At 37.2% G+C, this 14596-nt stretch overlaps 1 protein-coding gene across 2 annotated transcripts in view; it reads right to left on the bottom strand.

The window, feature by feature from the left end:
* Positions 1-14596, bottom strand: part of LOC134138261 (nephrocystin-1-like) — a 31747-nt gene that overhangs the window by 13714 nt on the left and 3437 nt on the right. For both annotated transcript variants that reach the window (XM_062571660.1, XM_062571662.1), the window contains exons 5-17: positions 13589-13784; positions 13166-13267; positions 12207-12298; positions 11715-11757; positions 11117-11198; positions 10312-10406; positions 9447-9575; positions 7204-7278; positions 6085-6195; positions 4952-5034; positions 3377-3453; positions 2211-2310; positions 1467-1579 (exon numbers count right to left, since the gene is read on the bottom strand). In XM_062571660.1, coding sequence (XP_062427644.1) covers positions 1467-1579; positions 2211-2310; positions 3377-3453; positions 4952-5034; positions 6085-6195; positions 7204-7278; positions 9447-9575; positions 10312-10406; positions 11117-11198; positions 11715-11757; positions 12207-12298; positions 13166-13267; positions 13589-13784 — 1298 coding nt within the window. The remainder of the gene's footprint in view (positions 1-1466; positions 1580-2210; positions 2311-3376; positions 3454-4951; positions 5035-6084; positions 6196-7203; positions 7279-9446; positions 9576-10311; positions 10407-11116; positions 11199-11714; positions 11758-12206; positions 12299-13165; positions 13268-13588; positions 13785-14596) is intronic.

Raw genomic sequence — 14596 nt, 5'->3', positions numbered from 1 at the left:
GAAGTAAGCCAGAACCAACTGCTTTTTATAGCAACTTTCAATTACCTATTTCCAAATTTTTAGCTGACTTTTAAATGACGGGAGCAATCTTTTGTTACATCACAAAATAGTGATGACAGTTACCTATTGGAACAAATTCTGAAATACTGGGATAAAGCTTCTACCATTTCAAATCAAGACTGAATCAAAATAGATGCAACGTAACTCCAACAAAAGTCATCATCTTTATTTATTAGCCTGCATCATAATGATCAAATCAAGTAAGTATGGCAGTTCTCAACTGACCTTTAAAAACTAAGCATTTTCAGTTTCTCTGTGATGAGTTTATTAAATAGACTATTTATTAAGAGTCTGATGTTTCAGACACTGAGCACTCAGAATGTATACTAATGTTCATGAAAATCAGGATGGGAGTTAACTTCTGAGCATCTTTGAAAGATGAACCTATAATTTTAGATATCTAAATATGGCTAGAGGTTGTAGGTTTAAAAAGTTAGTATGTGCATATGTAAATTTTTTTGTCTTGGGAATAGCTGATATATAATTCTCTCTGGAGACAAGACAAGAGAAAACACATGAAAGAATTACTTTGCAGTACTGATATAATTCACGTATAGTACAGTTAAGAAATATAAGTTTGCTATATTTCAAATACAATTTTAAAATAGAGAAGAATATAAACTATTATACTTTTATTGAAAAAAAGAGATGGAAGGAGTAAGATGCAGAGTTTTATATCAGAGCTCTTCCACTTCTCCTGCCTCTTCCTGCTCCATGAAAAATCAGGAATAGCTGATCCTAATGACAGAAAAGTTTGTCTGATCCCTTCTACCACTCACAAGAACAAATATACGCTAGAAATGAATGAGTAAGCCTTTGTGAATGTATAATCTCTCATTGCATGGGTGGTAAAAAGGAAACATTTCCAAATAGTCCCTTTATCTACCCACATAAGAGTGGCTTTTTTTGATGCAAGTTTCATTGAAAACACTTGATTCATACTTCATAGCAAACAAAACTATTCTTGCAGTTTTTGCATCCTGCTGTGGGAACTGACGTCAGAGAAACTCATTAGATGCAAGTTGAAACATTACTAGTTTGAAATGCAAACACACTGATGGTGATCAGTGATGATAGCTGTAGTGAGAGGTTGTCTTCTTTTATCAACAGGGACAAGAGGTTTCATTTTGTCCCCACCTGCAGGCTGAAAGTTATAATATTGAGACCCTCTATCTAGAGAGTATAATTGCCTAACTATGTGAGATGGTCAGATCTCAATGCCAGCATTATTAGGGGGCACAACTCTAAGAGTACCCCATATTAGTGAGAGTTTCCCCTGCAGGCCCCTGTCTAATCTCATGAAGGGGAAACCTCAGAAAGAATTTTCATCAAGAACCTGATCTTTCTCCTGTTGAAGTCAACATGCTCTCCATGCTTAAGTTCCTCTCTACAACAGTAATTCTTACCGGCACTTTGCATGCTTATTCTGTCTTTCAGGAGTGCATCACCAAGTATTTGTCGATAAAATATCAAGAGATGGATGTAGCACATACTACCAATTAATGTTTCCGGTAGCAAACTATTGGGGAAAAAGAATATGAAGTTGAGATTTTTATTCAAAATTGTTCCTGCAAAGCATTTTTCTCCAAAACTTGAGAGTAACAACAGATTCATGAAGATACGTTTATTAGCTCATACTGGCATCTTCATGAGTCTATTGCAACTTTTGAAGATATACATAGATACAGCTATAACATTAAGTTTTAGGGAACACAGAAAGATTGAAACAAGATAGGATCAATTTCTAAACTTCACATTAGCTTACGGAGCTATTTATGCTCACTTCCATGTAAGTTCTGAGGTTTGTACTAATTATCTGAACATTTCATTTAAACGCATACACACTAACTTAACATGAAAGCACTGAAAGTATCTTCCAGATTTCCAGAGCCTGGGGCAAATTCCTGCTGCTGCAGTTTTCCATTTTTTCTCCCTTCTCCTCCCCCTTTGCTTTAAAGCTTTTTGCTTCACTTTTAGGGGTATTCTTTCACTCAATAAAATAGCTCTAAGCCTCAAACAGAGGTTGAGTACAATGTAAAGGTGACACAAACTTCAGAGACATCCGTAGCCAGTGTTCCAGGGATCTCTAGGACCATTCTAAATTATCTGAAATACTTTTTAATTTTGTTGCAACATAAACAAATACTTACTTCAGGATGTCTTTTGACTGCATGCTTAATGATCTCAGTTTCACGAGAAGTGCAGGCTGCTTTCTGAGTGTTATAATTTGATGAAAAACGCTACCACTTGCTTGAGAAATAAATCGCAAAACACAAAATCAGTCATTTTGAAAGAACATTAAGAATTATGTAACAAGAATGGACATTTCAACTTGGTAAGATTTGTTTTGCTGAAACTATATTGGTTTAAGGATAGCCTAAAGACATGAAAGCGGAATAGAATGCCTGAAAACTTTTCTGAATTTTCCAGTTACACCAACATTTGGTCTAACATAAGCTATTACCCCTCTCTAGAAAGAGTGGATTCATTATAACATACATGGAGTAAAATGGAGGTAAGGTGTCTTTATCCAAAAGGCAAAGGCCCTCTATAACTTGCAGCAATGTGTGTCACTGGCAAATAGATGTTATTACAGCTTCCAGAGAAAAGCCACAGCACCTCCTGTGTGACCTATCATCTAAATGAACTCTGCATTCAAGACAACAGGGAAGAACTAGTGCAAATGCTCTGGAGTGTTTTTATGCACATGTGGAACACAGACATTCACTCAGTTCAAGATACGAGGCTTTAGCAGCAATGCAGGGCTAAGGAGTCCCTTCCTGATTGCCTGTTCAGACTCCATCTTGCAATCATCACCTCTTCAGGCAAGCTTCTGTCTTTTGGGCAAGTTCTTTCCATCTAGCTCAGTTTCCTGCTACAGTTCACAGCACAGCCCACAACCTGTTATGCTTGTACCCCTCACACCAGGTATCCCAACAACAGGGACAGAAACAAGCTGGTCTGGATTGGGAACTCTACAGACCAATTTTATTGCTAAATCTTGTACTATTATCCAATGGCCAAGAATTGTAAAGTGTGGATTAAAGAAAGAATTGAATACATGTATCAGAAGTAATCCTCAACCTACAGACACTGGAAATTACAGAAATATTGGCACTGACAGACAGTTCTGATACCCACCAGCCCTAAAAATTAGTTATTTCCTAGGCAAAGTGACAAAATGGCAACACATAACACAAAACTGGGCTGTAGTAAACACCTACTAACAAGAGTGTAGCTGAGTATTGCATGCTCTGAAATAGATGAAACATTTGTTGCATGACTTCATTTATGAAATGTTTAGGAGAAACCAAACCTCTTCTTGATACTGATGGGTCAACCTCAACACCTCTCTCATAGGGAGTACCACCATTTAGTAGCAGTTCATATGTCCTGTGAAAGAAAATCAGCATAGCTGAATGAAAAAATATACGTGAGAAGTGTATCACACTGTTCTCTGATAAAACCTATCTGCTATCTCAAATAAAGAAAACAGAAAAGGTGCTTGTGGTTATTGCTAATATTTTATATGAACTGTCTAAGCCCAATTACTAAGTAATCAAAATTCAAATGATAAACCTGAAATTGACTTTATATTCATATCATTCTGGAAAAGCAGGTGGATAAGAGATGCTAATGTTACAAGCACAACCTTTTTGCCTAGTTTAAGTCCTAGGAACTAATGGTTACTGCACACTTAAGGATGGAACTTTTAGTCACTGAAATGTATTTTCCAAGGTGAGAAAGCTAGCCAATTTTAGTTTCAAAGTGTGGAGCATTTTTAATATTAATTTATTCATCTTGAAAAGTGGAATATTTTTAATACTAATTTCACATATTTCACACCTAGGTAAAAGAGCAGATAGAGATGGTGCAGCTATTCCAGTGGCTGATGTACTGTGAAATGAAGGTCTAATCTGGTTTTCTTCTTCCAGCTTGGAAGAAGTGTCCGTGGAACTATAAGGGCGTATAGTTAAAAAACAAAACCATGCTCTAGCACTTCAGTTGGGTGGACAGCACAGTCTTCATTACAGTCCTCCTGGTAGTCTTTATCTCTTTATATCGATTGCAGAGACAATCTAGAGAGCAGGACAGTAAGGTGAGGTGACCTAGCAGCCTTACTACAGAGATTGGATAGCAAAAAGAGTATTTCTGCTACAAAGAGTGGAGAATATTTAAGAGCCATGTGCAGAGATTAAATAGGTTCAATGGAAAACACTGAAGTGATCTAAATAAAAGCTGTATCATATCCTATGGATACAAAAGAGGAGTGCAAATTAAGTTCACACCATCAGTGCAAATAGCATCTCTCCTTTATCTACCATTCTCTGAATGCCAAAAGAAACCTATAGAAGTCACACATATACACACACAGGTCAGGTAGCTAAAGAGAAAGAGCAGAATTTAAAAGGATTTAAATTAAAATTTAAGTTTTACTTAAGGTTTTAATTTTATAAATAAAGCTCTTAAGAACTCCTAACTCACTTAGGCACTTCCATAGCTTCAAATTCTATTGAGGACTATTTTTAAACAAATATTAAATTGCAGCATGTCAGATCTGAATGTTGGTTCAGGGAGCACTTTTCCCACAAAAAAATAGTTTGTTTGAAAGTACAGTGTGTGTGAAAGCAAAACCAGTGTTTGCACTGGGAGATTCAGTACAACCTGCATATTAGACTGGATATATCCTGTCCATATCAATGAGCAAGAATTGAAATATGAACTTTACTTGTAGCCTAACAAGCATTTGCATTAAAAACAAGCAAGAAAATTATATATATATATACACACATACACACACACACACACACATATATATATATATACATACAGATATATGGGGGGGAGGGAAATGAGCGGAAGCAAGAAAGGAAAATCAAGACTAACTTACTTGGAAGAAACAGGCATTCCATCAGAAGTAAAAAGCTTCTGAAATGCCCAGCCACAACTTAACTCTCCTCTTTCACCTGTTGACTGGAAAATAAAAGAGCAACTAACTCAAGTAGCTAAACTGCAATGGGTAACTGAACCATAAATAACTATTTAGAATATTCCATAAAGAATTTCCCTTAAAATGGTAAAAAAAAAAAAATCAGATTCATGGTAAGCAAACATTGTCAATGTCGCTTTCAAAGGTGTTTGAAGATGTTTTACCAAATATCAAATAGTTGTGCTGAAGTTGGTCATTAATAAACACATTTAAGAGATCAGGATTTATAACGACAGGCAGCATACACTTAAGATATTCCTAAGTATATCAAGCTCCTGAAAATAAAGAAATCCACAGATATAAAGGTGAAACTCCCAAAACCTGCAATGATGTTCTAAAGAAATAAAGGAAGGAAAGAAAACAAATGTAAATGAAAAACAGAGTTAGCCATTTGATTCCAGAGCCAACAGTTTCCCCATCAGTGATCTTGTGCATCAGAGAGCTTTACTCACAGTACCAGAGAGAGAGAGTGCCTGGGAAATGGATGGGCTGGTACACAAGATCAACTCCATTTCCATTTTTCCTCTGCACCAGGTCTGCTGTGTGACCCTGATAGTTACCAATTCACTTTTCAGTACCCCAGCTTCCATACATATAAACTAGGGGTAAAGATTGTTCATTTCTTTCTAAGACAACCTGATAGACCAAGCAGAGAGATTAAGACCCAGAAGCACTACTAACAGCTAGGAATGTGTACACCCTCCAGCCTTCATTTGACCTCATTCTGTAAACAGAGGAGACAACTTCACATAATCTTGACTACTCAGATTAGAAGAGAAGTGCCATTATGCCCCATTAGGTCTCTGTGAATCATCGATTACTGACATGTTGTTCATCAGCAGGACTTTAATAGTCTTGCATAAAATAGAGATAATTCAGCTACATTTTCACTTGGGCCTCACAGTTTGGTGTTGAGATGCTGCATCTTAAAGCAGAATTTAGGACAGCAGATCCACTTTATAAACATGTACTTGTGTTGTACATGGTTTTTGGTAACACTTGCAGTGACTTAGTCTGCAACTTCATACACTTACATTGCGAATATAAGTGATGCCAAGTTCAAATAATATGCCAATGTCTGAAGATGAAGAATTGGACCTGACGAAACAGTCACCATCTAGCAAACTGGGTAAAATGCCTGTTACCTAATGCAGGAGGGAAAAAAAGTGAATGTACATATTTAAAAAATTCTGATTTTTAAAGGTCATTGAAGACAGACTTTCACATAAAATCTAAGACTCCATTCTATGATATATAAAAAAGTGATGAGCACAGAACCAATTTCAGTTGAATCCCCTGCTCCCCTTATTCTTTATCTTGCCAAGTAGCATAGCTATGCTAGCAAGGTACTTTCTTTTTTTAGTGAGAAGTTATCAAAGAATGTAAGGTATTAAAAAGCATTTAATTCTCTCCAAAACCACAGCCACAACTGGGGTAAAAGATATCACTTTTTCTTTCTCCATGAACACTATCTAATGTGAGCTTAATATTGATTCATACTTAACCAGTGCCATCTGTTGGATCATCAAGCCCTCCTGCTGCTTTTTCTTCTATCTACTCCTTTTCTCCAAAGTGTTTTTTTAATTAAAAAAACAACAACACACGAGTCTGTTCAACCATTGTTCAAGGTGTCATGGCTACAGGCAAGGAAGGAACCAGCACTTCAGCTTTCCTAAAAGTGTTATTTCAGTTAGTCTGAATTCACATATTTCAGCAAATCTTTCTCTTCTAGATGTTATTTTGGTTCTAGGAAAAACAACAATGCTTAGACCTTTGATTAACAGCCTGGAGATCTACAGATGACCAGTCGTAGGTATGTCAGCAGTTTATTTCCCCAGCAGTTTCCCCTTGGCTCAGGAGAGAAATGACTGTTACTTCAATCAAGCCAAGAAAAGTCCTGTTTTAAGGACAAGCAAACAGTCCACACATTAGGATTTACATCTCCTCTCAACAGTTACTCAGGGGCTAAGACAGTATATTCACAGTAAGACAATTAGCTATTGAAAGCCAAATGCTCAGGTAAAGTATTGACCTACTGAGAATTCCTTGTAGTACATTTTATTTCAGCAAGAATGCAAGAAGTAATAAATATATGCAAAAAAAGAACTTGTAAACAGTTACTGGCGATGTCATTTTCTGAACTAGATACCTACCCTTGGAGAAAAGGTCCATGTTTGGGGATTTTTAGGTTGCCATGTAGCTCTCACTGTATGAATGTTACTGAGCACCTAAAACATCAGAGCAGGGAAGAATGCTAAGACAACTTTTTCCTGGAAAGGTATGCAACTTTAAGAAAATGCAGTATTATCTAACATTAATCCAACCATCTGCATGCAATAAAGAAAATTACACTTGCTCTTCATCAAATAGTTTCAGTTTAAAGGACTATAGAGAAAGTATTCTCTGAAACCATGGACAGAATCACAAGCAGAGTACTTTCCAAGGATTCCTGCTTCATAAAGTACAGTAATATACTCCGATTTCCCCCAGGAGCATTCAGGGGAACAGAACAGCTAAACTGCCAGATTGTTAGTGGTAGGTTACATGATAAAAAAAAAAAAAAAAAAAGCTCATTTCTGCATGCACGCACGCAAAGGAGCACAGAGGAACAATAGCAGGGAGGAAACCTGAATAATACTGACCCAGCTACTCCCAGGCCCATCACAGCAGAGAACCAGCCCAAAGGCTCTTCTCTACAAATACTGAGACACAATAGCAGGTCCAGGAACCCCAATTACACACACACAGAAATGGAGCCTCCTGGAGCAGTCACAAAAAAGACCTATCAGTCCTACAGGCTGGGTGTGACACCCACTGCAGTGAGTCAACGGGAGAGGTTCTCCAGATCACTTTGCAGGCCAGAAGAGGTTAAAGGGACTAAGGGTAAGGGACACATTGTGGCATGCAGAGGAGGAGCATTTAGGGATTGCACAACACTTACTACAGGATTTTTATGGGAGTAACCAAAGGTGGGAAAAGAGAGAGATCAAGGTGATTCAGGGAAGAACAAGGGTGAGAAAATAGATGGATAAGGTGGTAAAAGGGGCCAGTTGCCTGTACACAGGTACTGGTCGATATGCTTGTCAGGCCATACCCTGAGCCTGATCAGTAGTCTGTCCTGTCCCCCCATTAAACTCCATTTCATTTTCCTCAGTGAGGAGCTCTCTGCGTGCATGTGTGTGTACGGAGACCTACATGCCAGCAACTGGAGTCAGACCATGAGCCAGAGTCCTGTGTGTCTGGAGCGGCATCAATCAGAGTGGGTGAAGATGTGTGTGTCAGTGTGCAATTTCGAACAAATAACAAGTCAGACTAGCTAGTGAGCTGGCCTTAAGAGTCAGGTGTGCACATATGTGTGTCTCTAGAGATGTTGAAGTCCACAGGAGAGTTGGCTACTAGGGGGACCAGAGGGTTTAGGACAATTGCTGGAGAGACTGTGGGGCCTTAGGGTCAAGTGAGACCCACATATGTCTCTCTCTGAGGGAGGCAACTGGTGGGGAGGAAGGATGCAGGGGCTAGCTACCCACAGTGTGCCTAGCTGGGTTGCACATGCATTCACATGCATGGGCAAGATCTGTACCAGCAGCTGGAGAGGGGCTGCAGGCCTTGGGGGCTCATATGTCCAGGTACCAGCTACTGGGGATACTGGGGCAAGCTACAGGATAGCGCGAGTGTCTAGGCCCAGATTACTGGAGGGATCCACACTGTATATGATTATATAATTCTCATTGAAAGACCTTCCTCTTGAATGGCCAGAGAAGGGAGTAGGAAGAGGTTGCTGGTGCTAATTGTGTTTGTGTATGAGCTGAGTGTTTCTGTCTGTGCTGATCCATGTGCCTGCCCTGTGTATACATATGTGTATGTGTTTACATCTGTTGGACATACATGCTCAGCCTCGCTATTCATTCACCTGGAGGGAATGAAGCTGCGGCAGCCTAGCTCCCATTAGGCTATCAGATTCAGATGAATTTTTGTTGATATTTTTATCTGAATTTAAAGAAATTAATTGTTCCTAAAATTACAACTATTGTGGTGTGTATCTAGCAATTTATACAAACATCATTAATTTATATTGTTAATTTCTTTATTATATACCATACAATTTCAAAAAAGCTGTTTGGATTTTACATGCTTATGAATATGTAAGCATTATGTTTGGAAAAAAAAAAGTTTAAATTATTATGCTCCAAGAAATGAGCCGAAAAACACCATATCCTTACTGACAAGATTGGATTATCAGTACATCCATAGTATTTTCAAAAGCAGCTAAGGAACTTAGGGCTCTTTCTCTTTTAATGAGACTACAGTTCCTAAGGAACTCCTGAAAGATCCTAAAGCATTACACCTGATCAAGACTTTTTTTTTTTTTTTTTTTTTTGATAGCCAAGTAACTTACCCGATTGCCATCAAATAGACAAAGTCGAACATGTCTACTAAGAACCTGTATGCTGACTCCTGGGAGAGGAATCATTTTACAGCTCCATAAAGTTACAATCATGGATATTCGAGTTGTTCTTTGATGAATCTAAAATACAGACAACAAAAGGAAGATTTAATCTTTCATACAGGCTCTTTCTGTATGTACTATTATTTGTGTTTGTTTATTAAGAAGATAGTGTTCACTAGATTAGATTCTTATATCTTTAAAGCTGGTGAAGCACTAGCAGCAAAATTTCTTCATAAGCCTTCTTCAGCTCTCTTCTAAGGAAATTGGTACAGATATTTAGTGCAGCACATAAGAAAGAGAGGGAATATTGCCATGAATTTCCTCCCTAAGTATTTCAGGACTTACTGACAATTACAATTTCTGAGCTACTGTTTTTTCCAGAATTATTTTGTAAGTAGTCTAACAATGGTGTAAATCAAGATCTAATTGTGAGTCAGAATGAAAGAAGCCAAATGAAATGAGTGATTTCAAAATGACTTACAAAAGTTTAGGCTTTAACAACTCAGACCTGTCAGCCATGCAGATCTGTTTCACTCCAGACAGGAAAGAAATCCAGAAGCCCAAGATGAAACTCTTACATAAAACTCAACATGACAACTTCTCTTGATTTTTTTCTTGTTAGTAAAGTGCGGTAACATCTACTGCCTAAGGAGTCTACATTGACATCAAAAAAATCTGGCATCTGCTTCACAGCAGTATCTACCCAATAATATGATATGGGTTTTTTTTAGGTTGCTAGTAATTCACACTTACAGATTCTGTTATTTCCCTCATAACACAACAGTATCATAGCTTTCTCACTAGTAATACTCACAGTATCTTTTTCAGAGTTCCACACCAAGTCTTTGAAAGCCAGCTGGGAGGGAGTAAGTTCAGGCTGTATAAAGTAACTTGCTCGAAATTGATTATCTACAAGATGACAACATTTTATTCTGTTATTTGCACTCCTCCCTCTCCGTTTCCTTCATCCTGAAGGGATGTGATTTTTAAATTTCATCACAAAAGAACAAACAAAATTTCATCTATCTCAACATATTTCTCAAAACAAAAGGAACTTTAAAAACTCTTAAAATTTCTATGACCTTTACTGTCACAAAATGAACATTGCCCACAATTCAAATGTGAATAAAATCCTTTAGAATATTTGACTAGTCCAAACAGAACTATAGAGGTATCTTCTACAAGTGCCCTTTAGAAGGTGCAAAACCATCTGTACTGCAATGTTTCATTCCAGATGCACAATAATAAAATCAAGAAAAAGAGCCATTTTGGAAACATTTTTAAATGATAGAAAGATATGGGATGTGCATTAAATTCTGTGAGGAGACTTCAAAGAGCTCCACAAAAGAAGGGTAGAAAACTTTTATATGTATGTATGTATATAAAATCCATTTCTGCAATGTCAACAGGAAGTATCCTTGGAGACGAAAACCTTTGAAGTCATTAAGAAATTTGTTATTGCCTTCGTGTGGCCAGGACCTCACCCAGATAAATAAAGACTGAATTGGAGAAAAAGATGCACGGGAAGTGTTTTGAGATTACTTGACCAAAAGTAATGACAAAAGAAATCCACAAGTGCTTGAGAATCCTGCAGTGCAATTATTGTAATAAAACCTTACCTTCTAAGAGCTGGAAAAGTGTGGATAAGCGGAATCCTGCAGGAACAGCTCCCATGGTTGCCAATATCTCTACTGTGTCATTCTACTCAAAAAAATTTTGATATTGGTATTCCAGCTATTAAACATCTAATTCTGTACCAGTATACAGCTCTCACACAGCCGTATGAAAGGTCTGGGGCATCAGTCAAGTCTTCTAATTTAACCTCATTCCCCAAAACATCTTTTATTTTGTTTTGTGCATGACCCTAGGCAGATTCCTGCTTTGCTAAATCCTACTTCCATTTCAGAGAAGTACCATAGCAGTGAGTTACAGAACAAAACCACACCTTGAAACAAGAACTGGTGAAGCACTACTATGGCAAAACAAAACAACAAAAGACATCTCATTTGTGCCTTCATTTAGACACACAGGCTGGGCTGCAGCCTATTTCAAAAGCATTAGAGAACCTTAACTTTTCTTGCTAGAGAAAACAAGCTAGAGATGCTTATTAACACTTATTTATACAATAAAATAAAGCATTTGTTAAAATACCAAGCTTACTCTACATAGTAATTAATATTATGGTAGCTTAAGTTACAGTATAAGAAATATACCTACCTCTGTGACAGCTTTTCTTACAGCACTCCAGTGAGAATCTGTCCTAGAAGAAAAATAGTATTATTCTTTTATAAATGTATCACCATGCAGACAAAAATTTTAAAATGAAATCCATGTGTTTGTCTTCAAATACCAGAAACTTAGTATCTTGTACAGATACCATCTTTAATAATGGCATATTTCCAGCTACCAATACTAACTGGTAGAGTAGCTCATGAGGTGTAACCTGATCCAATATATGACCCAGTCATTCTTCGATTATGAGACAAAAAAAAATAAGGCAAACCAAAGCAAAATTTCCCTCAAAACCTAGGAAATTATATCTCCCAATTGAAATTAGTAAATAGAGAAAAATCGAAGTGTCTCCTTTACTGAAAACACAAAGAACCAAATACAATGGTGAGGTATTTTCACTGTAAGTAATATTTTGCCATATTTAAGGAGAAGACAGAATAATTTTACACACATTTGCTTTTGCATCACTACACTTGCCTTTTTTTAATTTTGGTTCCATCTGCTGTTTCATCTACCACCTCTATCTGTTCTTCACTGTCTTCTTGGCTTTCTTCATCTTTATTATAGACCTGTAATTCAGGTTCAGAAATGGAAAATGTTTGCTTTCATTATAGTTCTGGTTTTTTTTCTTTTTTATTAAAAAAAGTATTCTCCCACCATAGCATGTCTTCATACTTTAGAAGGAAATGATCCATCACTCTAGAGCACTGTAACTGCAGAAGAGACCCCTTAGTTCTGCAGCTACAGTAGGAGACCAGCGTGTTCTTGCAAATGCTCATTAAACAAGAGAACATATTTACAAAGTACACTCTTTAAAGAGAAAAATGCATCAGCATCATTAAGTACAAAGTTAGCTACCCAACACAGTCTTTAATTACATTTTGAAAAGCTCTGGTTCCAGACTAGCAGGACTCAACTGATCCAAACCATGTACTCACACGTAAACATTTGTCACAACTGCACACTGGATGTACACGTACAGTACACACACTAATATGTGTAAGATACTCTCAATAATAAGAAAAGTTACAAATCTTCAAAATCTATTTTTGAAAAGGTTGTTTTGTGTTAAATTACAAAATATTCCATCTTCCATATGAATTCATATTTCATATAAATCATGAAAAGAATGAGTTATTCCATAGCCACTTGTGGCCTTCAGAGCTGACCTTCAGTAACAAAGATTATCATTTTCATATCTAAGAAGCTTCTCTGTAATAATCACGTATTTGACATCTTCACAGGCACAATAGTACTGTTGTTGCTAACTACCTTCATACACATACATATCTGGTATTATTTGAAAATAATTGGCAAAAGAGCATTGTGTAACCATGTAAGCATTATGATCAATTTTATACAGCTATTTTTCTGATAATATATACATAAGATAACAGAGATTATTCTCTAATGGAATAAGGTGACAGTATACTAACCGCAAGATAGGTTTTAGGAACAAGGCCTCTCTCCCCTTCTGAATTTTCAGCTACCCACCAGCCATCAGCCTTCTTGTCATGTATAAGCAGGACTTCACCTTTCTTCACCATTGGAAAGAGACGCAGACACAAAATAAAATTAATAGGTTTAAACCCAAGTATTTCAAAAAAGTCATATGACTGTTATTCAAATTCTACTCAGAACAGATTAGAGAGTACTACTATAGACTCTGCCACTACAGAAGATGGCAAAAGGACACTGAACTCCACCTGGCCAACTGTGCACCAGGAAAAACCATTTCTCCTCAAATTCTCCAAATTGACGAATTCCAGAAGCATGTGATTTAATTACAGTTCCCACTTTGTACAGGATTATCTGCAATAATAGAACAGTGAAAGCAACTTTTACAGAGATGTATTTACTTTAAATGTGAGGTCCCCTTCTTGCTGTGCATTAAAGTTTCCCACTGCAATACATTCTTTAACATCTGGATCATCCAACAATTTATCTTCATCATCTGCTTCATCGCTGTCTTCCTCCTCACTACTTTCTTCTTCATCACCATCATCCTCTTCATTTTCATCTTCTGTTTGAGCATCCTTCTGATTCCCCCCATCTCTACCCTCCCAAAAAAATATAAAATATTACAATTTTTATTTTTACAGAATTTCTCAAAATTTCTCTAAAAACTTGCAATATGGGCTTCTCTACAAGTTTATTATCCAGATATAGAATTTTCATTTCTGCATTTTACTCTCCAGGCTGTTCTGAAGAAACCCCAAAATCCTAAATGGTGTTTCATCCCTAAAGGCAGACATCACAGTGCATTCACTCCTCTCAATGGCCACATTTTTTTTCCTCTTCAGTTGTTAACTACCACCCTTAGAAACATCCAGCAAGTCATTCTTGACTGCACCAATAAAACAAGCCCCACAAGAACTAGCTCTTCAGTATTTTTGCTCTTGAACAGTCGCATGCACTGTTGCTTATGGAATACTCTATTCTATCTCCTCCAGTCTTGTGAGAAGCTCTGATTTTGCACTTTTTGATTTTATAGCTCTACTACTCTTTCTCTTCATCTTTTTCCTCTGTGGCAAAATGGCTGCAACCTCCAGAGATCTTGGTGAAACCTCACTTTTGTGGCACAAATTTCAGCTGTAGCACGTCTCGTTGTGCTGCTGGTGCTTCTATGTCTTTCATCCTGCAATGTTCTCTCTGCCATTCAGCTATGATAAAACATGGGTAACACCAAATAAAAAGAGAAATGCATCAAGAGGAGAAAGTTTTCCAGAAGAAACAGACAAGAATTAGGCATTACTTCAGTATGTGGGAGGATCTGAGCTTAATTTATCTCAAAGTAGGCAGTGTCTGGTGTTAGTGCACCAATAAGTATGCATACATCTTGCATGGCCATACACAGAAAACGTCTT

Source organism: Rhea pennata, chromosome 3 (assembly GCF_028389875.1).
Source record: "Rhea pennata isolate bPtePen1 chromosome 3, bPtePen1.pri, whole genome shotgun sequence".
NCBI lineage: Eukaryota > Metazoa > Chordata > Aves > Rheiformes > Rheidae > Rhea > Rhea pennata.
Note: the sequence above shows the minus strand (reverse complement) of the source record. Positions and strands in the feature narration are given on the sequence as shown.